The sequence below is a fragment of the Agelaius tricolor genome, unplaced genomic scaffold (genome assembly GCF_023055355.1).
Source record: "Agelaius tricolor isolate 1412-34295 unplaced genomic scaffold, bAgeTri1.0.p SCAF_14, whole genome shotgun sequence".
Taxonomy (NCBI): domain Eukaryota; kingdom Metazoa; phylum Chordata; class Aves; order Passeriformes; family Icteridae; genus Agelaius; species Agelaius tricolor.
This window is the reverse complement of record NW_027269274.1, coordinates 13,972,962-13,998,367: the sequence shown is the minus strand read 5'-3', so window position 1 is coordinate 13,998,367 and position 25,406 is coordinate 13,972,962. Positions and strand designations below refer to the sequence as shown.

Sequence of the window (25,406 nt, the reverse complement as noted above, 5' to 3'; positions counted from 1 at the left end):
AAGAAAAACTAGACTGGAAATAGGCCAGGAAGGATAAAACAGAGCCAAAGAACCAGACTTGACAGTAGCAAAGTGCAGAGGTTGTTCTGGGGAACACTATACAAAGGTTAACTGCTGCAACTGCCATTTGCTATGCTCCAGTCTATATTTGACCTTCAAATAATTGGGTAGGGTAGGCCTACTACCTGTGGTGGGGGTTTTTGTAGTATTTTGGTTTGGTTGTTTTGGTGGTTTTTTGGTTTATTTTTTGTTTTGTTTTGGAGGGTTTTTTGTTTTGTTTTGTTGTTTGGTTTTTTTTTTTCTTTCTGCAGAACCAGTTACCAAAATCTTTTCATTTCAGTAATACACTTTGAAATTATATGGACAATAAAATCGGGATAGGATAGAGCCTTATGAGAATCACACAAGCCTTGGTTTAAATTTAGGAACTCTGAAGACATGGGCTGTAATGCCAAGAGGTTTCAGTGGCAGAGCAGAGGGCAAGAAATGAGGTTATTAATGCTCTTTCATTGTGCAGGTTTCCTCTCAGGGTACAGAAAGACACCTTGTAACCCACTATGTTTAAACAGCAGCTTGGAAATTAAGTAACACATGATAGCTAGAAAGTAGCTACTTGTGCAGGAAATCACACCAAAGAGATCCTAGCTGAGGGAACAGAGACAGGGCTGCCAGACTCAGTGGGGACTATCAACAGCCATTCCTAACAGCAGTTTCCCCACATTATTCTGTTAAAATCCACTTTGGTGCAAGATAGGGACTTTTTTTGTCCTCCTGGAGCTCTGATGCCTAAAGGAAAATTGTCAGTAGGGGAATATGAAAGATCTCAAGAGTTACAAGTAGCATCAATGAGAAATGCTGATTTTTTTTCTTCTTCTTTTGCAAATTTTAAACTATTAAATCTACCCTAACTGTTGGTGAGGTAACAGTAAATTCAAAGTTCCCTGTACAACCTAACATATGCTACCCACCAGCAAATATCTTGCTTGGGATCTGGTTGTGCCATTGCCTCAAATCAAATTAATTACCTAAAATCAAATTAACGTTGTAGAATGAGGGTGACCAACTTCTCTGAGCATGTTGCACAACTTTTCCTCTTCTCCTCTTGAATCCTTTCCACCACCTGTCAGCCTTCTCAAGGCAGCAGCACACTTGATTCTGTCTGCAGCCAGGTGGTCAGAAGGTAAGAGTAAGGCAGCCACCACTGAGCCACCATTTCAAATCAAATTTCCTGATTGTTCCTTGCTCACTGTGTTCTGGCTTTCTCTCCTTAGCAGTCCCACAGCTCATGAACTGGATTCCTTTCAAATAAAGATGAAACAGAAGATTCAGTCTGAGAAAGCAGCTAATGCATCCCAGCTGTTAATGAGTATTCAGTTCAACAGGACAGACAAGAGCCAGTCTGGAGCAGAATTCAAACTCCTTTATAGTGCAGATGGGGAGTCCTCAGCACTTTGTCATGTGCTCCATAGACCTGCTCTACTGGAATCTCCTACCTGCTGCTGTAGTCAAAGGCACAGAACCATTTTAGCAGCACAGCAGCATTTATTAACTTGAGCTCTGTACCACGCTCACTGATTGGAGAGCAGTTGTTAAAATACTGGCTGCAAGGAAGGGAATGACACTTTTTCTATCACTCCTGCTGTTTAAACACTGTTCTTCAGACAGATGTTGACATTTGGCTTGACCATCATCTCATTGACGTGGAGTTATCCATGTCAGCTGAGTGAGGCTAGGCAGGATAATTTGGTTTTCTCTAATCTGTGGTTTAGAAGAGGTGCATAAAGTAAATTCTTCAAATGAAGCCAAGTGTAAGTGAAATCATGTTTATGATGCCAAACTCCCCAGTATTTTGTATTGACCAAAGGTACAGTAAGAAAACATGGCTGTGCACCCAATTTCAGCTGCAGAAAACAAATTTCAAAAAACTTCATAAATACATTTGCACCAGGAAACTAAAAGCTTATTTTAGAGATATGGCTACTTCATCTTTCTGGATGGCTGGTAATATTTACAAACACAGGAGAAAAATATCAAAATGGAAGCAGGTATCATGAAAAAAATGAAGCAATTTCTACACTAAGTTTTTGCTTCCAACAGCTTAATTTACTCTCTATTTTCTGTCTATACAATGTGATTAAGAGGTGAGCATTGCCAGGCTGTTACTGTTCTTCTCTGCATAAATCCTTGATAGTGGCAAAGTGAAATGACAGTCAACTGAAATGTGAAGTTCAGTGACTCCCCACTCCTTTGTCAATGCCCTTTGTTTTCTCTCACAGTTTTTAAAAATATAAACTGGCCAGACCATTGTGGAGGGATAGAATGTAAGAAAATAAAGATAGTGCAGGAGGTAGTCTCCCACCTGAGGAGTTGCAGCTGTACAAATCACCAAAGATTAGGAACAGGCCTGCCCTTAATAGGCCACAGCTGTGTCCAATAAGAAGTTGAGTGCTACAAAAGAGTTGGAGTTAGCTGGTTGAGGAGGGATTTGGAGTTTGTTGGTTGTGCTGTGAAGAAGAAGGAGTCAGTGCTGTGAGGAGCTGCCCATGAGAAATCACTGAGAAGGTATGGGAGTTTTGCAATAAGATGACAACAGATCATAGCCTTGCTTTTGCCTTTGTTGGCCCAGGCTGATTCCATTCTTTGCTGAAGAATAAGGCCTGTGGTCAAGTCTCTGTGATCACAGTGGTGATGTGTTCTTGAATTGCCTTGTATGGCTTCCTCACAAACTGTCCCAATTGTACTGGCAACAGCAATCTTAGCAAGTGCCTTCTCTGGCTGGACATATGGTGCTGTTCCTCTCCTGTAAGGAAATAAGGGGGGATGATCTGGATCAGTCTAGTATTACTACGTCCCACAACTTCTTTTGTTTCTTCCATTGTTATCTGAATGGTAAAATGACTTCAAGATGGACTTAGACAATGTCATTGGGAGATCACTGCCCACAACTCCCCCTCAGTTCCCTGAATCCTTGTGCTGCATCACTGAGTGCTTATTGTGGTATTGTGTTGTTAAAACAGCAGCTCAAGCATTCACAGGATGAAATTCCACCTTGTGTCAGTGCCTCCTCTTTGATCTACTGAAGAGGCATGTTATTTCTGCAACTCTGGCCAAGTGTGATGGACTGTAAAGCAATAGCTGCAGTCATGGTATACATTGCATACAACAGGCAACATTTCTTCCACATTCCTCAGACTTGCCTCTGGAACCACGTACAATGTGATTAAACCAAGGATGCAAATGTATGGACAAGCAGCCTTGCTTCAGAACATACAATCACATCTTGTTAGCTTCAGAATTAACTACTAGACTGGACAGCTTATTAAATACATACACAGGAGAACTGGATTTTTCCATCCCTTCGTCCACGTTTCAGCATCAGGGCAGTATGTGCAGCAGAAGCATGAAAGCTCAGCTATGACTGACATTTGCTGAGATACTGCAAAAATGCATTGCTGACATAAGTACATGCAACCCTGTTTACCAGAGCAGGAGCTGCATGCACTCAGCACTGCTAAATTCAGGCCAGTTAGCTACCGTGGGGTTACATGCCCAATTTTGCCTTAAAAACTGTTCTCAAAAGATTGGCAAGTCCAAGTCTAGTAAGAGCTCATCACTACAGAATCCAAACAGTAGTGAGTAAAAAAAATGCTTGGAGGTGTGGGAGGAGACCAACAGGCTGTGCAATTGCAGTTTGAGCACTGTATGGAGTCCAAACTGAACTGGAATTGCCAGTCACTGCTGTCCTGGACTGCAACCTTGCTGTCCTGAATGCCTCCATGTAGTGCACAGGGTTTAATTTCATTTGCAGAGTAGCTTAGAAAAAAGAAGTGGAATTCCACTCACTGTGGAATTCTGGTGGAATTCCAATCATTGTAGCCTGATGGATGGGAATGCAGTACAGTGTCAGACCAAATCTGGTGCTGCAAATTTTCCAGAGACTCAGTCCTTACTGTCACATCTCACTCAAAATAAATTCTGTTCCTTCATCAGCGATAGCAAGTGGTTTTAGGTAAGAGCAAGTGAAACACTCAAGTAAACACCCTGTGAAAAGAATATTCAGCAGGCTGTGAAATAATGGTCAGCTCTGCAGTTCCCATTGGAGCATGAAAAACACTCTCAACATCCTTTAGTTGCCATAGAACAGCAGTTTGTGCTACACAGACTACAAACAGCTATAACAGCAACCTGGAAAATGCAGGGTTCCTGTGCAGCACCTGATGCTGAAACATCCAGAAGGGAAATCCATCCACCTCTGAAGTCTGTAATAGCAAGATACAAGGACAAGATACATACAAACAAATAGAGTCATAGTTCAACTCAACTGAAACTTTCTCCTCAGCTGACAAAATTGTCTGCAAAAGGAAAAATGTGTATGGAAAGCTTCATAAAAGAACAGACCATTTTTGAGTTACACGCAGGCAAATGTTGAATAAAAATAATTTTAAACCATAGTTATTTTTATATTGCCTCGAAATAAAAATGTCATTTACTAAAAAAAACCAAACCCAACCCAAAATTTGCAAAGTTTCCAAAATATTATGACAGTTTTATGATACATGGAAAAATGTTTAGATTAAGCCAAATAACTCAAGACAAGTCTTACACAGTGAGACTTTATGTCTATCTAATATTTAGCCTGCCAGAGAAAAAACAAAGCACTGTATGTCTCACACAGTCAAAAGGAACTCACGGTGATAAGGTCTGGACTGTTTTTGATGATATTTAGGGAAGTATTTCCACTAGCAGTGCAAGAAAATTACAGTATTTAAATCAAAATTTGCCATGCTAATATTTCAGTATTTTGGGGTATTTGGATTGGTTTAGTACGACCAGTTAAAGATATTATTTACAAAACTATTTAAATTTATAATCTGACTTTTCACTTGCTGCAATTTCTTCAAATTATGTTAATATGAAATACTTATGTAGTAGGAGTTTGAGGCCTTTGCCTGCATCTGTGCTTGAAGGGCCTACTGAATACACAGATGTTCCACAGTTACTTCACCATGCTTGCTATCTCTATTTGATTCTTGACTCAAGTTCTATGACACTCTTCAAACAAGCTCAGAAGTTATTAGTCTCTTTGGTCTTTGTTTAAATGAATATTTGTACTCAATTAACTGAATATGACAAAATTGAAAGGATAAAGTTATTGATGATAACTTGTGTGAAGTGAAATCTCCCAAACAGCAATGCTTTCATAGGGTGTGCACATTAGAAAGAAGGTGTAAGAGAGCTGTAATGACCAAATAAAGCAGGATTTATTTGTGCTGTAATGTATAGGAGAGAAAGTGAAAAAAACCCTCTGTGGCCTGACCTCTGCAACACAGCAGGGTTTGACTATTCCTATGAAAGAACAGCTGCACTGGAAGCCCTTCGAGAAGGAAATATTCAAGAACAGATGAAATAGATTGATGCCAAAGCATTCTCTCATTATGTGCCACCAGCACATCCCTCCACATGTAAAAACAGTGACTTCAGTTAGACATGGAACAGGTTGTTCAGCTCATCTTGAGTAATAACATTATTTAGCTGCTAATAAATTTACGGAAAAGGAAAAAGAAAAAACCTCTGATGTCTGTGCAGCACATCACCAGTAATTGTAAGAAATGATATGTACTGCACGAAAACAGGTATTGGAGCAGTAATAAAATCAGGCTTTTTTATCTAAAATGATGTTACAGATACAGCTACATCACAGGCTCAGGCACTACAGACTATGAGTCTACATTACTTTCACATGTCTGTTATGTTAGCAGTTTCCCTCAGACAGCTGTCCTCATATCTAAAGAATATTAATTTATTTCTAAACCCTTAGTAAAATACTGCATGTGTTTCTAACCAAACCTTTGGGTCTTCTGTACAAGCTTCTGTTGTGGCAGGATTTTCCTACTAAACCATTGAAAAGTAGAGGTCTCTCTTTATAATGTGGGCCCTGTGCCTTCCACCCTGAGGATCACATCAGGAGCAGGGCTTGCTGTAAACCACAACAGACTCTGTACACATCCAGACCCTGCAGGCTTCAACTGCACTCCTGTACCTCAATTCTTGTGGGGAGTTTAAGACAACAGAAGCTTCCTTTGCAGCAGTTTTGTTACATGGGAGAGCTGTGTCCCCAGAGGACAGAAGTGAATTTGTTTGATGCTTAGAACACAAACAGAGAAGGCACTCAGCATCTCCCATACATCTCAAACCTCCAAGAGAACGCTGGATAACCTGCTAAGCCTCTCTGATCCCTCTTCCAAACCACAAGAACTATGAGCAGGATGTGCAAGTCATATGCTGTCTAAATTAAGACCAATGTAGAGTTTTGTTTACAGGAGCCAGGCTGGGTGATCTTTGCTCTGTAGATGCTCTTAAAAGCTTCATATCTTATTTATGAGGAGAAAAGAAGTAAAACTTGTGCATTTACATCACATCCCTGCGTGTTTCCAAGAAAGGCCTAAGGGCAAGTACTTTCATTTCAGCCAGCATATAAATCTAATTCTTTTGTGGTTTTATTTCCCAAGGTTGATTTTGTAAAAATGAACTGCTTGAATTTTAAAGAATAGATTCTGGTAGAAATATTTTTAAAGGTCTGTTTAAAATGAAATACATAAGGCAATGAGGCATGAGCAGCCTTCTTCTATGTAGCAGATTTTAAACTGTAGTGGGATGGCACCAAGCAAAGACAAAACTAGGTGCTGCTGTGATCATCAACTCCACTGTGCTGCCTCATTACCAGAGGTTAAAAACTCCACAGCAGACCCAAGAATTAGAGCAAGGAAATCATGCCTACCCAGTCATTTTCTGAACACACCCTGAAATACTCTGAATTCTCACAGGCAATTTGCATTTGAGCTTGGAGAATACCTGAAGACATGCAGCAGTACGGAAGCAAAACTGTAACTTAAATTCCTCTGTGCTTCAGGAAATACCTTCACAGGCCATACTTCTCTCTCCACAATATCCCCTTTCGTATTTACATGGATGCTTTTGCTATTCCTTCCCTTGTTTTCTTCTCAGGAATCTTCTATTCAATTGTCTTTCTCTCTTGTTTTATTGCCAGTACTCTTTCAAAAATGCAGCAACTGATAAAAATCTCTCTTCACTTTTCTCAATGCTTTTTGAGCCTGATTAGGAGTGTCTTATGAAAAAATTGTTGCATAACTGGCAAGGATGAGTTTTACATGGCTGTATTTTAGGTACAGGTCTATCACAGAAGTTTAATTCTCCTAAATTAGTAGGTCAGGTCAAAAAATAAATCTCCCAATCAAAATCTAGAAGATGGAAAAAAGCTGATTCACACCTGAAGTTCTGAAGATAAGAGAAAAAATTCTACTACTGGGCACTGGAAATATCTTTCAATAACATGCCTTATAATTTCTAATATTTTGGTTAGAAAATTAAACTGAAATTTACCTCAGTCATAATAAAGACTATTTAGTAACTTGAAGGCATCCTATTAACAAACAAACAAACAAACCCCAACTGTAGGAATGAGAGGTTTCTTACTCTTGATATTACCTTCTGTAGTGAGAAGGAAGTGTAGCTGAACCCTTACCAAACATGAGTCCACCAACTTCAATTAATTTGGCCCATGAGCACGAGCTACAACTTAATTCATTCTGCAAGCCTGTAAATGAAATTTGAATTTTAGACAATGAACTTTAGGAAGCCTAATGCCTATTCCCTGATCCTATCCTGTACATATCACCATTGTAGTAGGGATATTCATTCTGTCATACACTTGCAAAAAACATGACTGTAGAGCACACAGGATCAAGTGTACAGTGCCTGGTTTAGCTGGAGCTACACAGAGAAATTCAGAATATTCCCTTATTCCCAAACCAAAGGACAGCATTTCCTGTGAGTATCAGTGAAGAGGAATACCTGAACCAGAGAAAACAAACAGATTAATGGCACTGAGAATGAAAAAAATATTCTTGATATTGACCAGACAGGCAACACACCTAATAACAGAATTTAGATCTAGATTCCAGAATTTAAAGTTTGGTTCTAAGCAGTTTTCCACTTTTTTTCCCACTTATAATGCAGTAAATCCATGACTTCTGTACCTGTTTTGTATGGCAGTCTTCTATTAGAGAAGCTGCTTCAGGACATAGTCCAGGAATCAGTCCAACATGAACCATCAGGGCAACAAATGCCATTCTCCAGTGGCCTCCCCTGACACTTGATCTGCCCTGCAATCACCAGTTCCTATGGGTAGTTAAAATGTGAATTAGCATCTAGCTAAGATTTAGGGATTTAGGCCTAAGGTTTTATTTAATTTCAAGATTAACTTCTATGGTTTTTTTCCTTATTTCACTCTGTGAAACTTGGATCAACCAGTTACATGATATTGATCAGATATGGTAGGAGGACAACTGCAATTTCCAATGTCTTGGATCACAGACCAAGACTGGACTGAGAATCAAATGCCATGTGTAGATGGATGAAAGGGGATACCATAAAAAATGATACAGAAAGGCACCAAACACAGAGCTGTACTTACAAGCCAGTGAAAGTGCAGCTACATTCCTTAATGTGAGAGGAAACATATGTGTTTATCAAATTCAGAACACAAGGCTGCTGACAGCAGCAGAGGGCCTTGCACAGAAGCTGTTCCCCACTGCCCTTCAAGCAGTCAGGTTGCATTTTCTATGTGGACAAATGCAATTTGGATCTACCCCTGAACGAAGTAAAGGAATTGGAGTTTTTTCTCTGGAAAATATTAACTCTGGAAGATAAAAACTGAACCTTCCAGTAGGCTAATAGAACTCTAGAAATAAAAGGAAACATCACAAGATGTTAGGAGGTGCTGAAACATTTGTTTTGAAGTTTTATTACAAAAATATATTTGCAAACATACAAAATTTTGGATGAAAAAAATGCTCATTCTTAAACATTTATGCAATAACTTAATAACTGCAAACATACATAGGTGCTATAAAACCCACACCATACCAAAAAACGTTAATGATGCAGTATCTACATTTTTGACTTACAATTATTCAGGTTTCCAGAAATCTTTCCTTGAAGCCCCCCCTTCCCCATGGTCTTCATATTGAAAGAACATGCAAATGGCTACAACTGGTGCATATGCAGAAGTGATAAAACTCAGAAATTACTAAAAGCACATAATGCACATAAAAGAACCTAACCATCTATATGCCCATACACTGAATAGATAAAAATAAATACACCACCAAATCAGAGATACTGCAATTTTTCCAACTTGAAGTGAAGATATTGCATCTTAACATTTTAATAACATTGCCAGACAAACATGAGGTGATACATATTGCACACATTCCTCTTGTTAAGATATGCTGTACAAAGCAACCCAAATACCTGGCAAAAAGGTGGCTGATTTGCTTAGAATACTTTTAAAAACCAAGAAGTCCCAAATTAAAATTTGCTTTCCAAAACATTGCAGAAATTCTATCAGTGACTACACATGGCATAATGGATTTCAGAAATAAATCAAAATGAAGCAATTAGAAATGCAAGCAAAAATGATACATCCAGCAGCAAGTGTTTAAATATTGAGTACTTATACACAGAATTACACATTTTATATTAAATCAGGATGAATCACTTGAATTTTTTTTATCACTCATTCTGCAAATCTTGTTTAATCTGGAAAGATATTCTCCTTCTAAAGATAATAACTGTTAGGCACCTTTCATATAAACTTTGCATTGTTAAATAACAACAGATAAAGTCTAACTACAAAACTGAGAATTCTGATTTTCCTGAACAATTCAGCAGTTGTAGGTTTTAAAACTGTCTTTGATTAGGGAAAAAGTAAAAATCCAAACTCAAACCTAAAGTAACTTAATATGAGCCACAAAAAACATGCTTAGGTAATAATTTGAGGAGTGTAGTCTGAACTAATACTCTTTTGATTCCCAGAAAGAATAGATAAAATCCCCATTAAGCCAGCAATTAAAAAAAAAACCAGCAACTTTAAAATGGTCACAATCATTTTTTTGTGATGCCCCAAGGTAACTTGCTACACACTGGTTATGCCTACATGCAGATAACACAAATCAAGCACTTCAACAAGCTGGTCATTTCAAACTTACACAAAAATTTAAAACAATTAGGGAAAAAGGTTTTTAAATACAGCATCCACACATCCACATAAAAAAAAATCAGCTTTTACACTGTACTTGAGCTTGTGTTTTACAATGAGCTTTTAATTGAAGGAGTTTATCTGTTAGAGCCACTCCCTGGCACTTGTCACACCTCTGCACTGGGGGTTCCTGTGTCTGCTGGCCCCATGCAGAGGTTGGAACAAACACATGCTGTAAAGTTCAAGGTGTAAAGTTTGCTGTGGACACTACAATTCCAACCCTGGTTCTCTGCCAGTTCATTGGGAAAGTTTGGGCAGGGAAGTAAACCATCAACCTGTTGCTACAAGGACACTACAAAACCAAAGTGAAGTAAGGATCTGCCAACTGCTTGTTTCCAGCTGCACAGGAACCCTCACAAGTTAAGGATATTGAAAGTATTATTACTTCTGTATATGGCTGAAGAACTCAAAATACAACTCCATCCTATCATTTCTACAGATCTTTGGATATGACTGTATTTAGCAATGTGCACTATCAGCTTCCCACATTTCAGTTCTTCCAAACCTTCATCGAATATTTCATTGAAGAAACCAGAAGCTGTCCATGAGAAGTGAGAAGTTACAGACTCCATCTTTGCTGAATCTAGGTAAGAGCAACCCTCTATTTGGCTTAGACTGTCCATTTTTGTTCAGAGGAACTGCTCCCTGGTTTTTCCCTTTCAGTGAAACTTTTCCTAAAAAAGCCCAGCGTAAAATCAGTTTAGACCTTGAATCTAACTTGAATCTCACTCTTTATGTGCATACACAGTATTCAAACTCCAGAATTTATGGAAGAAATTCCTATCTTCCTTAAAAAGTCTGAGTTTGTATTACTGAATTTAGATGCTACCATTAAATCCAATGTATTTCTTGATGAATGCACATTAGCATCTTTCCCTGAATCTTGAACATTTTTCTAACAATATACTATATATTTTAATTGGAAATACTGAACTCAAAGGCTGAGAAGAGCTTTTCAGAAGGCAGGTAGTGCTAAACAAAATATATTTTCCACTAAAAAGCTAAGAAAAAAACCTAAAATAGTTCAAATACATAAAAATATTTGAATGTTTGTAAATATTTGTTGTATCTAAAACATCCTGATTTGTGAACAAGTCACAATTAAAGCTCAATTACTAGTTTCCAATGAAATGGCCATGCACCTTGACTATGTCAACATGAACTAATCCTTAGGAGATCTATACTTACATATATGCTGTAAGGAGCCAAACAATATTTTTCTTCATATTTCAATAGTGCTTGAGGGAAAAGAATGAAGCAATGCATCACAACTCACTACAGATTATCTTTTTACTCAATAACCCAACACTTTTCTACTGAAAAACTAAACTACTATTGCTGGAAAATGTTGGGACCTGAACTCAGATTAATTACCTTTGCATGCCTTTAAGAAATAAATATAACCCATGGGTAAACCAACACAGCAGCATAAGAAGGTATAATTAAAATTTTTCTGATTTGGGAAAAGTACCCAGTTAAATTCTTAGTGAATAGTGACTTACTAAATCACATATACAAAACAGTAACATTTGAATTAGATTAACTTCAGACTATGAAGTGTACACTAATTATTTGGGGAGAGGGCAACAGAAGAAAAGCATGCATTTGTTTCCCATCTGCATAGTTTTTAACACTGCAGTTCCAACACAAGTGAGGAGTGAAAGCCAACTACGGTGGGGTCCATCCTTAAGCTAAAAGGAAACAAAATGTTTCAATTTTATCAAACACTGCTGAACAGGAAGAGAGTCTTCCAGTGGTGGTCTCCTAACTATAAATTTAAAATGAGAACTTCAACATGCAACTCCTTTGTTGTTTAAAAAAAAATACAATCACTGAGGATTTTGCATATGTCAAATTTTGCCTCTTTAGAGAAAATGGCCTTACCCACTTGGGTGTTTTATGTCAGTAACACAGAAACAAACAGGATTAATGAAATATTGAAAGGATGAATTTACATGCATTAGCTAGAGACTGCTAGTGTATTGAGCTAATCACATTTTTGGACCTTTTGTTAAAGATTTAGCTCCAATGGCCTGGCTTCCTGACCCTTTTCCTCCCCACACCTACCAGCTTAATCACAAGGCATTTTGCTCTCCTTTTCCTTAGTCCTTCAAACTGGAACAGGTTCCCACAACTGAATTCGGTTCTGGTGTGCTGTAGTGTATTATACTGTGCATTTGCTGGTTGAAATAGTTTTGAGTCTGTAATCCTTGAACAATGAATACAGCCAGGAATGAGAGCCAGAGCAAACATTTGCACATTCACTTAATGCTAATGAGAGCTCAAATGCAACTTAAGTCCCCTCCCCAATAAAAAAAAGGTTTGCTGGTGATGATCACAGTGAAAACCTAGATCATTCTGAGAACATTACTTTCATAAGTATTTAAGGAATAATATTTCCTAACAGGTTCAAATTCAAGACATTGAAAACTAAATATTCTTTTACAAAAATATTAGTTTTATAGATGAGGCATAATTGTTTCTAAAATGAACATATTTTAAGTAGATTCAGCTTCAATTATAGCTTAATGTTGTCTGTACTCTTGGTGAGGACTTGCAAGTAGACTTCATGGATAGTGCTGAGAAAACGGGAATCATTCTGCAGGAAAAATAGAAATTAGATATTAGAAACATTAGTGAAAAGATGCCAAAAAAGGTTTAATTTAATGTCACTTTAGTTGTGAGAAGGTCTGAAGGAGCTGTGTGCCTGCACAGAAGGTGCTTTTGGAACACACACAGGTGTGAACCACGAAGCTGGGCAGCAGCTGAAGGCATCACCAGGCACTCTGGATGCTCAGACAAACAGACAAGGGTCACTGTGTCAGCATGGCCACATTTTGCTTCCCTCCAGAGCCCAAACCATAGACTTAGGCACAGAGAATGCCATTCTGTGTACAGGCTCCCAAATCAAGTCTGCCTGAGTGTCAGATGTGATGCTGTTTGTCAGGCAGAGCGGCCCAAATGGGACTGCAGCGTGCTCTACAAGAATTCCCAAGTCAAAGCATGACTGGGAAGTGAATTGGTTTCATCTATGAACCATATTTACAGATATTTTTTGAGTCTAATTCCTTCAAACGACAAGTTACAAAACTGGTATATCATCAGTTAGCTTGAGAGTGTAATACTCTCTTGACAAGACCTGAACAGCAACTGGTATCCTGCTCAGAGTGCTGTGTGAGTACTCCCATGCTGCAGGATAGGCCTATTTTGGTCTTCATTCAGTCTTCAGTCTCAGTAAAGACTGGAGACAAGTATCCCTGTCAGTTCTCTAAAATCACCACTCAGAATATTAGCAGGTGAGCTCAGTTCCAAGATTAGTTTAAGTCTTTAATTAGAAAACCCATACACACCAGCAGAAGAAAAGGTTATGTAAAATGGAACAGATAAATCAGGCAACCTAATGATGGGATCTGGTAATGACCTTTTTGGTCCTAACAACTTGGTCACTGGGAAGATGCTGTTTGTTATTTTTGTTATTTTTGCATTTTGGGTATAAGCTCTACTAACACCAGCATGGAGTGAGCAAGAGAATCCTGAACTAAGAAAGAACAGTTTGTCATTCATGGCAACTTCACCATAACATTAGAGGTCAAAATCATCTCAATGCACAGCTGCTCCCAACATCACAGATTTAATTCAACAGAACTTTTTAGTCCCTAAAAATAGCAGAGCTAAAACTTTCCAATTTCCATTTCAAGGAAACACACTAAAAGTAAAGATAATGAAAGGTTCTAGGGAACTGAAAACAGGAAGTCTTTCCTTGAGGAAGTGGAACACTTAAAAAGACAGCAAAATCAACTCCCACCCCATACCGGCTTCTACTACTGCAAGTTACTCCTCAATTCTCTACAAATTCATATGGATGTGAAAGGACACACCAACCAAAAGCAGCAAGCTGTGCCATACATACTCTGTGTACAGTGTGGAGTAATCTGCCCCTTCCAAAAGAAAAGAACATCTTTTGTAATCTTTCAGGGCCAAAGGAGTTACAGGGGTACAGAATCTGTCAGTGCTGCCTTCTGTGCTTGGAACCCCATCTCTCAGAAACCCTGAGCTCTGTACAGACACTACCTTTATTAGATGTATCAGTGCTTCTTGAAGCTGAGACCTACTGAGAACAGTAGGAGGTGTAGTCTGAATTTCTGTTGTTCCAAGTGTTAAAGGCGAAGAAGAGCTGGCTTTATTCTCCACTTCAGTAGCTTTTGTAGCTGATTGCTGAAACACACTTGGAGACAAGAGCACTGAAGGTGTTACTGTCGTTGTGGCTGTAACAAACTGTGGAGGTGCAACCTGTAAAAGAACAGAAAATTAATAAGTACTGTGTTCAGTAAGAATGAATGATGCTGTAAAGGCTGGAGAGATAAGCATAAAGAAAATGAAATAAATTGCAGCCACAATTATTCAGTCAGATATTGCAGAACAGCTGCTCTTCATGAAGAAAAATCTACCTATGAAGATTAATATTAGTACCAATAGTACTTCTCATTCTCAAAGCTGAAGAAGGTAGCAGCCTTGAACTTTCTTGTGTGCAGACTCCTTTCCACTCGTGGTTGCTACCTTCCAGAATTTTTAGAACAGAACACATACAATGAAAGTTGAGCTTTTCACCTCAGTAACCTAAGGAGCCTGTAGCTGTTTAGCAAATTATTTTCCTTAGGAGTTTTTAGAAAGATCAGTCCTGCTTCCTGCACCCCCACTTCTGTGGTCTCCCACAAATCTTTACTTCAAATTTGAAGTGCATCTCAAACATATTTAAAGAAACTGCTAAATTATAATTAAAGCATTGGAGTACACTGAAATATTCTTATTTTGTTTTCCCTTGGGGGGATGGAGGATGGAAATATTTTGAGGACCATCTTCCCACCTCATCATTCCACAGGTCTGTCTCCATTTCACTACAAAAATGCACATACTGCCTTCACCACTTTTTCTTTTAAACATTAATTGTACATTTATGGGACTATTACATTGGCATCAACAGGACACAAATAAATGTCCCCATTGAGCAACTCTGACATCTCCTGATAACTGCAATTGTTACTCAGGCTGATAATCTGTGTCTTGCTCTGGCTTCCAGGATGACCAACGTGGTGAAAAAAAAAAAAGAAAATAAATAAGCCAATCTCACGCTAAAGAAAAGCAACACTAAATGTGATTTATAAAAATGTTTGATATGTCAGCAGAAAGAGCTCACCTTGGATAACCAACAATCTTCAGAGGAAAAAGCCCTCCAAAGCCATCTAAAGTTAATGTGCATAAAATAACATCAACAACAGCAGAACTAGAAAATTGATTTTCTTGTAGTCAAAACTGTGAAGGCTCACAGCGTGGGATTTCAGCTGAAGACAATGTGCTTAAACTGACAGTTTACTATACAACATGCACATGTTTCTTAAAATTCCCAAATCCATATAAAATGCTTTGAATTAGGTAATTATTAACTAACTGGGTCAGATCAGACTGTAGAGCTTATTCTACAGTACCCCAATAAATAAAACAGCATTTTACTTCAGGGCCATTTTTTTGCCTTCCCAATCAGATCTGGGCATGCTACTAAAACTGCTTCTATGGAGAGCAAGTTTGACAAGAATGAGGCAAGATATCTGAAAAAGGAGTGGGTGCATAAGGGAAAAGCAGAAATAAAATACAGATGGTGTCCTAAAACGAATACATAACAAAAAGGTAATTAAAACCAGTTCTTGAATGCTTGACTATTATCAAGTTATTTTGTAACTATAACCTGAAACTTAAAATTGACATTATTTTAAACTGTTATCCAAGGCAGTTCTAAGAAGCTTAAACGTGATTTTAGCTGGCTAAAATTTGCTATCACAAATTTGGCAGTAGCAATTACTGGTTATTTTTTTTCTCCATCTTCAACTCTTTCTGCTTTGTATCAGTTTATAAGATACAAGGTATCTCAAGAAAACTGAGACACAGCAAGGCCAGGATTGCATTTTAAGCCTCTGGGGTGCTTAAGGTTGGGCCAAGGCTAATACACCCTACTACAATATTATGGCATTAGTACTCCCTGCTTGCAACATAAAAAAATCCAGTTCAAATGGTGCAAGCTCAGTGCAGGGCTGCAAATCCAAAGCTGTGTTTTCATTTCTGCATTAGAACCAACAGTAAGATTGACTGTGCAAGAGAGTGCACTGACAGCAACTCCCCCTTCCTCCAGTACTGTTTCCTAACAGCTCCTTCAACATGGTCAGCGGGCAGTGACTATTTGGGATATCAGCTGGGTACTGCAGCTGGATTTTTTCCCCCTAAGAAAACCCCTGAGACTGATTAGCAGAGGTACTTATTCACTTACTTGACTTGCTTTAGACAAAGTTTTCGGCTGTGGAAATACTTCTGATTCCTTGTTTTGTGGGACAGTCTGAGTTAAAGGAAAAAAAGAGCAAAATTTACAGGTTACCATCCACAGCTCAATTTCTAGAGGTCATTCTGTTTTTAAGAAAGGCACAAAAATGTAAATTCCAAGATTTTAGCTATAATTTGATCAATTTTGTAAAACTGATATAATCAATGGGAAGCTGGAAAGAGAAAAAATCTGAACTCATGTTTTATGCTTTCACTATTATGGCAAACCTATAAAGCCATATCTCAATGTAGCCCACAGAAGAAGTGGGTCAAAACTGAAGGAGTACAAAACACTCAAAGCAAAATAATCAGAAAAAGGAAATTGTTAATTGTATTGCAGACTTCCACACATCATCTTCCATCACAATGCTCAGCCTGCAACCTTCCATCCCTTCTCAGATCCCCAGCTCTGAGCAGTACTTTTCTGACATAAGATGAAATCTTTAGGACTTATTCACCCACTACCAGCAGCAGTTTGAAAAACCTCCTCCACTAGAGAGCAGATGCTAATGATACAAAACTAATGGAACTGAATTTCTAACTTAGCCATTCAATCAATACCACACAGTGGAAATCCTTCATTATTTTCAAACAGCTAATATATAACAGCACAGTTTTCAAGGGAAAAATACATGTAGTCTAAAGCTTCATGGATATCAAAGCCCACAGAATACCTGAAGGGGAGAGATTATCTTGCTGTTCAAGGCTGGTGGCTTACTGTGAGATTCTTTGAAGCTTTCAGGTGTTGCAAGTTGGCCAACCGAGGCAGAGATGTTTGGTGTTAAGGGACTCTTAGCGAGAGACTGCTGCTGTGTTTGGTCATGCTGAGGGGTCAACCTGAGTTTCTGGAGAAGATCAACACTTGTATGAGATGCATTTGAGACAGTCCCTGTGTTTGCTGTAGTCAAGGGTACTATGAGCTGGCTTTGGCCAGCCATGAGATTCTGTGGAGCGTGGTTCACGTCAGATGGCGGCTGATTGACCAGTGGGGATATGGGCTTGGCAGCTTGCTGCATAACTTGCATTATACTGTTGCTTTGTTTGAGGCCAGGAAGCATCTGAGCAGGGGCAGCTTCCATTGTTGAGGCTGAATTAAGAACAGGGCTTAAACGAACTGAATAGCTTGGAACGTTTTTCAGCTCGGGCTGGGAAACTGAAGCTGGAGGTATTATCATAGGTGTCAAACAGTCCTGCTGGCTGGCACTGCCTTTAATGCTTGGACTTTCACATTTCCCCAGGGATTGTTGCATTACTGGTGACTGGTCAAAGGAAAAAGGCAAAAGCAAACTGTGCTGCTCTCTGGCAGATGCATCTGTCTGCAGCTTCTCCATTCTCTCTGGATTGGGATATGGAGCTGCAGGCTGTTCCTTTTGGACAGAGGTTCCAAACAGTTCCTCCAAAGTCAGATGCTTCTGCCTTGACTGAAATGGCTAAAAAGAAGGGAGAAGATTTCAGTTTAGAACTAGACAGAGCACTGTGCAGATCACACAGTCTATTACAAATTCAAGGAAGTTAGGAGAGACAACTAGGTCAAATGCATATAAAACACAGTTTGGATACCAAGAGTGCCCCATTCATAGGAATTTTAAAATTAATTTAATTTATGAGGAACATCCTGGCTGTGTATGACTTTTCCTGAAGGCCATCTCAGGACAGTCTCTGCAGCAGTAGTCAGGAAGGGGGATGGCTATGGATTGTGTCAGGAACATGGCACCTGCCATCATCCATCAGCCCTAACTACACAAGGCACTTTAGGGAAGTGAAAGGAAAAACATACATGTTGAAAAAATCCTCACAGAAATGACAGAATTAGAAATAGTGAAATGGTCAAAAAGGTGGGAAAGGAACATAAAAACCAGAAGCTGCACAACTGAACTAGCAATACATGCCTAGATAGTTTTCCTAGTGCAGTAGATGTTACAATAGGTGAGAGAATTTCTATAAACCTAAATATGTATCTCATTGAAAAGTGTATATATGTACACAGTTACATCTACCAGCCCTTTAGTCTCTCAAAAAAAATACATCTGGCCTACACCACTGACATTGTTAGAAAAATATGGTTTTAAGAATATAATATTTCCCTGAAAATATTTTAAAATGTGTTTCATTAAAGAGAAAAGAAACAGCTATTAACACAAATCATCTCAAAATTTTCCTTTTTTTTTTGAGGTTGCACAGGACCAGAAGTTATGTAAAACAGCTGGACTGAAATACAACATTCTGTTCAGAAGACTGAATGGCCTGAAGCACAATTCCAGTGTATTCTGATGGTATGTCTAAACAAAGATGCTACTTCACAATGACAACCACTGCACCATGACATTGCTCTGCTGGCTCTGATTTCCCCAGCACAGAAAACAGCAGCCAAGGCACAGCAGCACAGGTGCCACAAATAGCCCAACAAGAGCCCCTTGAGCTTGAAGTCACACTGTCTTTTGCCCAGGTTACTCATCTCTACTGTCATTGTTATTCAATTTTAGGTAGTTAAAAGACTGGCACTCTTTCATTTTGGGGCTGGGGCATGCCATAGTTTATAAACCTTGTTAATTATGTTAGCAATCTTTTCCTAGAAAGTTGTTCTTACTTTTTTCCACTGATGTTCTGGAGACCCGTCCTTCAAGCATAAAGATTCCATTAAGAGAAAAATCACTGTTCCAGATCATGTCAAACTCAGCTGTTCACTTCAATATGATTAATTGATCAGCCTTCCTTTATTAATACATTATAATAGTCAAGTAATAAACTGAAATCTCTACCATGCCCTGATCCCAGTCAGACTGGATAGTCTCAAACATTGTTACTTTCCAGCATGGAGTATAAACCACCTCTTCTGCCTTGTCTGGCTGAGGTGTACTTTTGAGCATTTCATCAACTCAATGTTTTTATGAAGACCTTTATCACAAGGGGCTGCACAAAGGCCATGAGATCACTTTATTTCATAGGAATAGAATGCTGCTGCTGCTGCTCAGAGGGCTTCTCCAGAAATGATTTCAGATAAATTAAGCTTTGTAGTCCCAGCTCTGCTTATTCATGGTTCAGTACCAGTGGTCTGGTTCAGTTTTGCAGACTACTGGCACAGAAGCATTTCATGATACAACTAATTTTAATTTTGAATTGTCAAGATACAACACTTAACTACATAATATCATACAGGAGACATTTATTTTTATTCCCACATGTGTGGTATCTTTAGCATGAGATGAAGTTAATCAACATGCAAGTGTGACATTTTGGAGGGAATTTAGCAATCTCACTGTACTTATCATATGCACACTATTTTTTGATTTCACTGGCCATCTGTTTTAATTAGATGAAAAATGTGTATTTTTATAGTTGAAATGGAATGTTTTTCCAGTAGTCTCTCAGTTGTCCATGTTACTAAAAATGTGACTCAGAACCAACACATTTGAGATATATTTGAACCCAGTTAACTGGCTTTATAGAACTATCACTTATGTTACCCAATTAATTTTTTCCAATATCTCTGCAGCTATTATTTTAAATAGCTCAACAGAATTAAAAATATGACATTTTACATCTTCTATAAATCAACTTTCCCTTTAATTACTTCAGAGCAATTTGTTAGAATCTTATCTTTCCAGTTTTTCCTTTACTAGTTAATTGATTCCTCTTCTGCAATTCCATGCACTGTCAGGTGGAGCATTTCAGCTGATTTTGTACAGTCTACATGGAGTGACCCAAAGAAAATATGTACTTTGAAAGCAAAGCCTCAGGCAGCCCTGGTGCCAGCTCTCCAGACATGGCATGCAGCAAACAGAGCTGGCTGCCAGGGCTCACTCCATCACTGACCCAAAACCAGAGGTGCTGCTCAGGGACTGGGATAGAAATAATCCCAGCAAACTCCCACCCTCATTTGAGTTCATCAATGTTACTACCCTACCCTTAAATCAGACTCCTGCTGCCCAGCCCCAGCTCTGACCCGAACTAGGAACTACAATTACCCCTCCAAACTGTGTGTTTTATTACAAGTACTAAGTGCAAACTTGCCCACGTTTTCCTAGGGGATTTCCCTTCTCGGGCACGGTGATTTATTGCATCAGAAGCAGCCCAGAGAAGCACGGCAGGGAGAGGAGCTCTCCATGGGGCACCTCCGGGAGCACCAGCAGCGCCTGTCCCGTGCCCACTGGGTGGCACTGCAAGCAGGCCCACGGCACCTCCCTGTCACAGGCAATCCAGGTATTGCACAGTTCACTCACTTGTTTCTCTGAATTTATCTCTACAAATAAATGTTGTGCAGACCCACAGCTGTGGCTCTGAAGCACAGATAAACCTTCAGTAAATGTCTGAGAGAGAACACCAGGGCTTGAGTTCCTGAGGGAAAGACCTGACCACCAGGTATGGTCATCTGTTCTTGCCTCCTGTCTCTCCAAGTCATCCCACACATCACCACAGACTCACTTCTTCCAGAAGCCAAGTGGGCTCATTTCAAGGTGGATATTCACAGTAGTGTGAACATAGCATTTTTCAAAAGACAGAATTTAGGATCCTTAAAGTCTTCAAACTCATTTGTTTAGTGATAATACATTGGGCAAACACTGAAGGCATCTTAAGAAAAAAAAAAATCAATTTTGGTACCAAAACAAAGTATTAAATGAAAAAAACCCCCTCATTTAGGGTTGGATGAAACATACCTGCTCTTGCACTTGTAATGAAGGCTTCTGTTCTGAAGGCTCTGTGCTTTCTGGCTTTGGAGGATTTGAATTCTGTTGCATTCCAGAACTTGATATAATACTTAGGTCACTAATCTGATTCTGAGGAGGAAAAAAAAAGGAAACAAAAATTAATATAATACATGAGTTTCAGTCTACATTTACCCACAAGACAGTCCTGTTTACATGGCACTTGGGACTGAAATACAGATGAGGTACAAAGCACTTATTTTTGTAAGCCCTGTGGAATTCACAAATATTATTTATTTTAGGAAATAAAAGTCATACCAAGACATCCAGAATCTGGTATGCAGTCCTAAAACTTTTACTCTTTATTATTATAAGAAAAGCAACAAGAAAATACAACTGATTTTATACTTTTTCACCAAGAACAAAAATGATACATTAAAGAAAAGGTGGGCTTTTCACATCCTGTATCTGCATTGGCTGCTAACAGAGAAGTTTGTTACACTTCTTTCAATCAGGAACCCAAACTAGAACTTAGGAAAAAAAAAATCCTGTCAGAAAGCACTCTAAATGGATAGAAAGACAGCTTGTCTTTGGTTTTCTGCAAACAAGACAAAACCAGGCAAGAGAGTTGCATTATAACACAGTATGTTTCAGCTGGATTTGTCTTTCATCTTTAATAAACATAAAAATAAACAAATATAGATATTCTATTACTGTTAAAATCACCAGAAAAACCCAGACTGTAGAATAATCCAGCTTTCATGGGTAAACTACACCTGATGCATATGATAGAGCTCAACCATTGGTACAACACATACACATTGCTCTGGTATCCTACCCAAAGCAGTAAAATATGGGTTAAATTTTCTAGCAACGGATTAAAAAGCAATCTGAGCTTTATTCTTTTGTTTTCAAATTCTAACTGAAAGCAATAAATACAAAACCAAGCCTACATATTGTGATTTAAGGACAGAGAAGAGAAGCAGGCTCTCGCATCTTTCTGACTTTTAGCCACTAACTTGAAGGTCAAAACTCCTTGTGCCTGAAAGGCTGGAGACCTTTTAGTTATAAAATCAGGAAAGGCAGAGTCTTCTTTTCACTAGAGGATAAGCTGCAGTATGTTTCCCTGCTCAAACTGAAATACAAACACAAAACCACACTATAAAAAGCATCCATTCACTTCATTAAAAAAAAAATCTCAGAGTTCATTCATTTTCACATATGGGCTTGATGTAGTGTGTACTTGAAGGATTAAGCTGATTTGGAATCCTAGATTAAAGCACTCAGACCTTCATAAATCTCTTTTTCACTCCCTCTGCCCCCTTCTCATGCTGACACTCTGCCAATCTCATGTGGGCTGCACACAAGGATTACTGTATGATCCATCTGGAATGTACCAGCAGATAAGTACTTTCTGCTCCTAAATACAAATTCATGCATAATTACCAAGTGCCATAAAATTATTTAAAAAACAATTAAGTCAGGAAAGGTCTCTCAAGAAGGCATATTCCAAACAAGTTGGTTACTTCATCACGTTTACATTGGCACACTTTGGCTACAAGAGCTTTGAAATTGATGTGCCAGGGGTTTGTTGCTAAAGCTGAGGTGGTCAACAGAACATTCTCAAAAGAAGTTTGCTTGAAACGTGCCCAACATTGTTCAGATCTGCTTTTCTGACAACTGTACAGCACTACAGTAACAGCAGGCTCTGATGGATCACCATGGACAAGTTTACTTATGGTTCATGTACACACAAAAAGGAAATGAAGTAATTATTCCAGTTTCCCTGGTGTTCTAAAAATATCAAGAAAGAAACACACACACATATACAACAATAAGAAGAAATAAGGATCTAAACCCCCAATTTTAAAGTAGCTCTGCTGTAGCCCATGCCCTGCCTATTTCACTGCTGTATTACTGGCACCACAGATATTGTCTGTTCATTAAGATATCTGCATCTGTTCCTGATCATCACAATTTTACTTGTCTACAGAGTTTCATCCATGATGTTTAGGAACTTTGTTTACAGCAAAAGCTTTTCAGTACTCTCATATGAAAAAGATCTGAAAATTAGAAGAGAAACTGGAATATCCCAAGTCATCCAAGAGCCATCTGTTGGAAATGTGCATTATCCAATACTTCAAGGACAAAGAGGGAGAAAAGCTTCATCACACCCAGGAGGGCACTACCAAAGCAGTGCATTCCTGTGGTATGGGCTTTTTCCTTTCTTTGCAAAAAGACTTCAATTTCTTCAAATCTGTCTAGATTGATACAGCACTGAAAGATGAATCACATTGTGATGTTTCCTTCTGTGATCTCACAAAAGCTGCTACCTGCACAATGCTGGCCTTCATACAGAGACACCTTCTCCCCAAACAGCACTGACACACATGCAGAATGAATTTTGCTTTCATCTGTATTTTAAAGCATTAAAAGAACATAGGAGTGATTTCCAGAGATGAGTATCTAGCCTGGGTCAAAGATACTGTGTGGTTTATCACATTGCCCTGATCTCAATGTACATCAGACAGGTTAAGATGGCTCATACAAGGTTTAATCCACATGCTTGCTCTCTTCTCAGCCCACACTGTGTGGTAACCAACCAGAATCTCACAAAGACTCAATTTCAAGTACTCAAAGGAACTCTGCAGCACAAGGAACTCCTGGAAGGAATCAAGCCCTGTACAAATGTGCTCCCTCTTCTCCCAGGAGCACAGGCACAGAAGCCAATGGTTCTGCAATGCAATACTCACACATTGCTTTACTATGGCACATTCCTGTATTATTACTCTGGGGAAGAGGCGTGTTCAGAATCTCTGCTTCCATTTTTGGATCTCCCACACATTACCTTTATATTCACCCTGCCTGTATGAATTTGGTCCTCATGACTATATAAAGTAGTTCTTTCTTAAGAGAAGTAACATTCCTCATTATGTAATCTTGTGGATTTAGCACTGGCAAAGGATAACAGGCTTTTCCTTCTGAGATGAATTATTTTATTAAAGGGAGAAACAGTAGGCAGGACACAAGAAATAAACTGGAGAACAGAAAGACAAAGGAACAATATTGTTACACTTGGTCTACAGCTAATGAGAAATATGCTTTATAGAGTCTACAAACAAACTGAATGTCAGTCTCTAACACCACAGTTTATCTTTTGAGACTAGGAAGAGACAGATGCTGTTTGGTACAATTTTTATTTGCTATTCCCAGAGACAAGATTTTCTCACAGCAGGAGAAATCATTATAAAATGGGTCCACCCTTCTACACTTTAAGTTGGACCACATGATCAGGATTCAATCCATCTTGCCTGAAATCAGAGAAGGTTTCCTAGTACAGTGCTCCTGAGGGAGGCAACAACACATCACTCTGAAAACAAGGCTGCTGGAACTATTGCAGACACTGCCCACCCTTTAAACCAAGCACAGCTGATGTGCTAAAAACTGGTTTCCAGAAAAGAGACATTAACTTACTCGTTCATACTCATCCTTGGCTTTACTAAGCATCTCTAGGATGTCAATGGGCCTGTTTTCATTGCAGCCATTGGTTCTGCTGGGACTTTTTCTGTCCTGAGAAACTTGCTGCGACCTCTGAGCTTCTTGTTCAACCACTCTGTAAAAGGAAAGGAGAAACAGGATTTAAAAATTTAACTAGAGTTAACATCTTGCAAAAAGCAGTAAAGAAAAAAGTACTCCCAGTACATTAACCCATTTTTCTGCCTGAATAGAAGCCTAACACTGACCAATAGAAGCCTAATAGCTGACCAAAGTTACACAAGTTTTCATTTGCTACAAGGTTTATACAAGACAAATTGTCAAATGGTCTGCACGATTTATCTCCCATTCACAGAGCACTGGTCTGTCTCTCTCAAAGTTTGCCTACAGCAAACACTACTCCTATAAAACTCTGATGTTTAGACATTTTTACAATGAAATATGTGGACATCCAAGCATGTGATACACAAAAAGCACATGTTTTACACCATACACTAAGATACAATTTTTACTCTTTACTTCCTAACATGCCAAGTCAAGCCATGTCATTCAACAAAATCTACTACTAAACAGATCTAGTTTAGGATGAGGCCTACCATTATGCAACAGAGACAATGGGAAAGAAGAGAGCTGGCTCACACCAGATCTCTCTGGAATCAGTCTGCAAGAAGACTTGGAGCAAGTTACCCCTCACACCCCCACCTAAGGCTCTAGAAAAAACAGCAAACCATTTCCTCCTCAAGCTGCCCTGCAGTCATGCCAATTACCTGCATCACCTCTGG

General features: G+C 38.8%; 1 protein-coding gene and 1 long non-coding RNA gene across 3 annotated transcripts in view; one reads left to right on the top strand and one right to left on the bottom strand.

Annotated features, from left to right (window-relative positions):
• Window positions 1–8,790: 8,790 nt before the first annotated feature.
• The window catches only part of DCP1A (decapping mRNA 1A), a 32,009-nt gene continuing 15,393 nt past the window's right edge, over window positions 8,791–25,406 (bottom strand). Inside the window, exons 5-10 of one of the 2 annotated variants that reach the window (XM_071439786.1) lie at window positions 24,604–24,742; window positions 21,142–21,261; window positions 17,161–17,916; window positions 16,437–16,502; window positions 14,192–14,410; window positions 8,791–12,719 (exon numbers count right to left, since the gene is read on the bottom strand). In XM_071439786.1, coding sequence (XP_071295887.1) covers window positions 12,639–12,719; window positions 14,192–14,410; window positions 16,437–16,502; window positions 17,161–17,916; window positions 21,142–21,261; window positions 24,604–24,742 — 1,381 coding nt within the window. In that variant the 3' untranslated portion in view covers window positions 8,791–12,638. The remainder of the gene's footprint in view (window positions 12,720–14,191; window positions 14,411–16,436; window positions 16,503–17,160; window positions 17,917–21,141; window positions 21,262–24,603; window positions 24,743–25,406) is intronic. The other variant, XM_071439787.1, reaches the window with a different exon arrangement.
• LOC139595938 (uncharacterized) lies at window positions 10,581–18,726 on the top strand. Its single transcript, XR_011681186.1, has 2 exons — window positions 10,581–10,707; window positions 18,659–18,726. It is a non-coding gene; the product is annotated as an uncharacterized lncRNA (long non-coding RNA).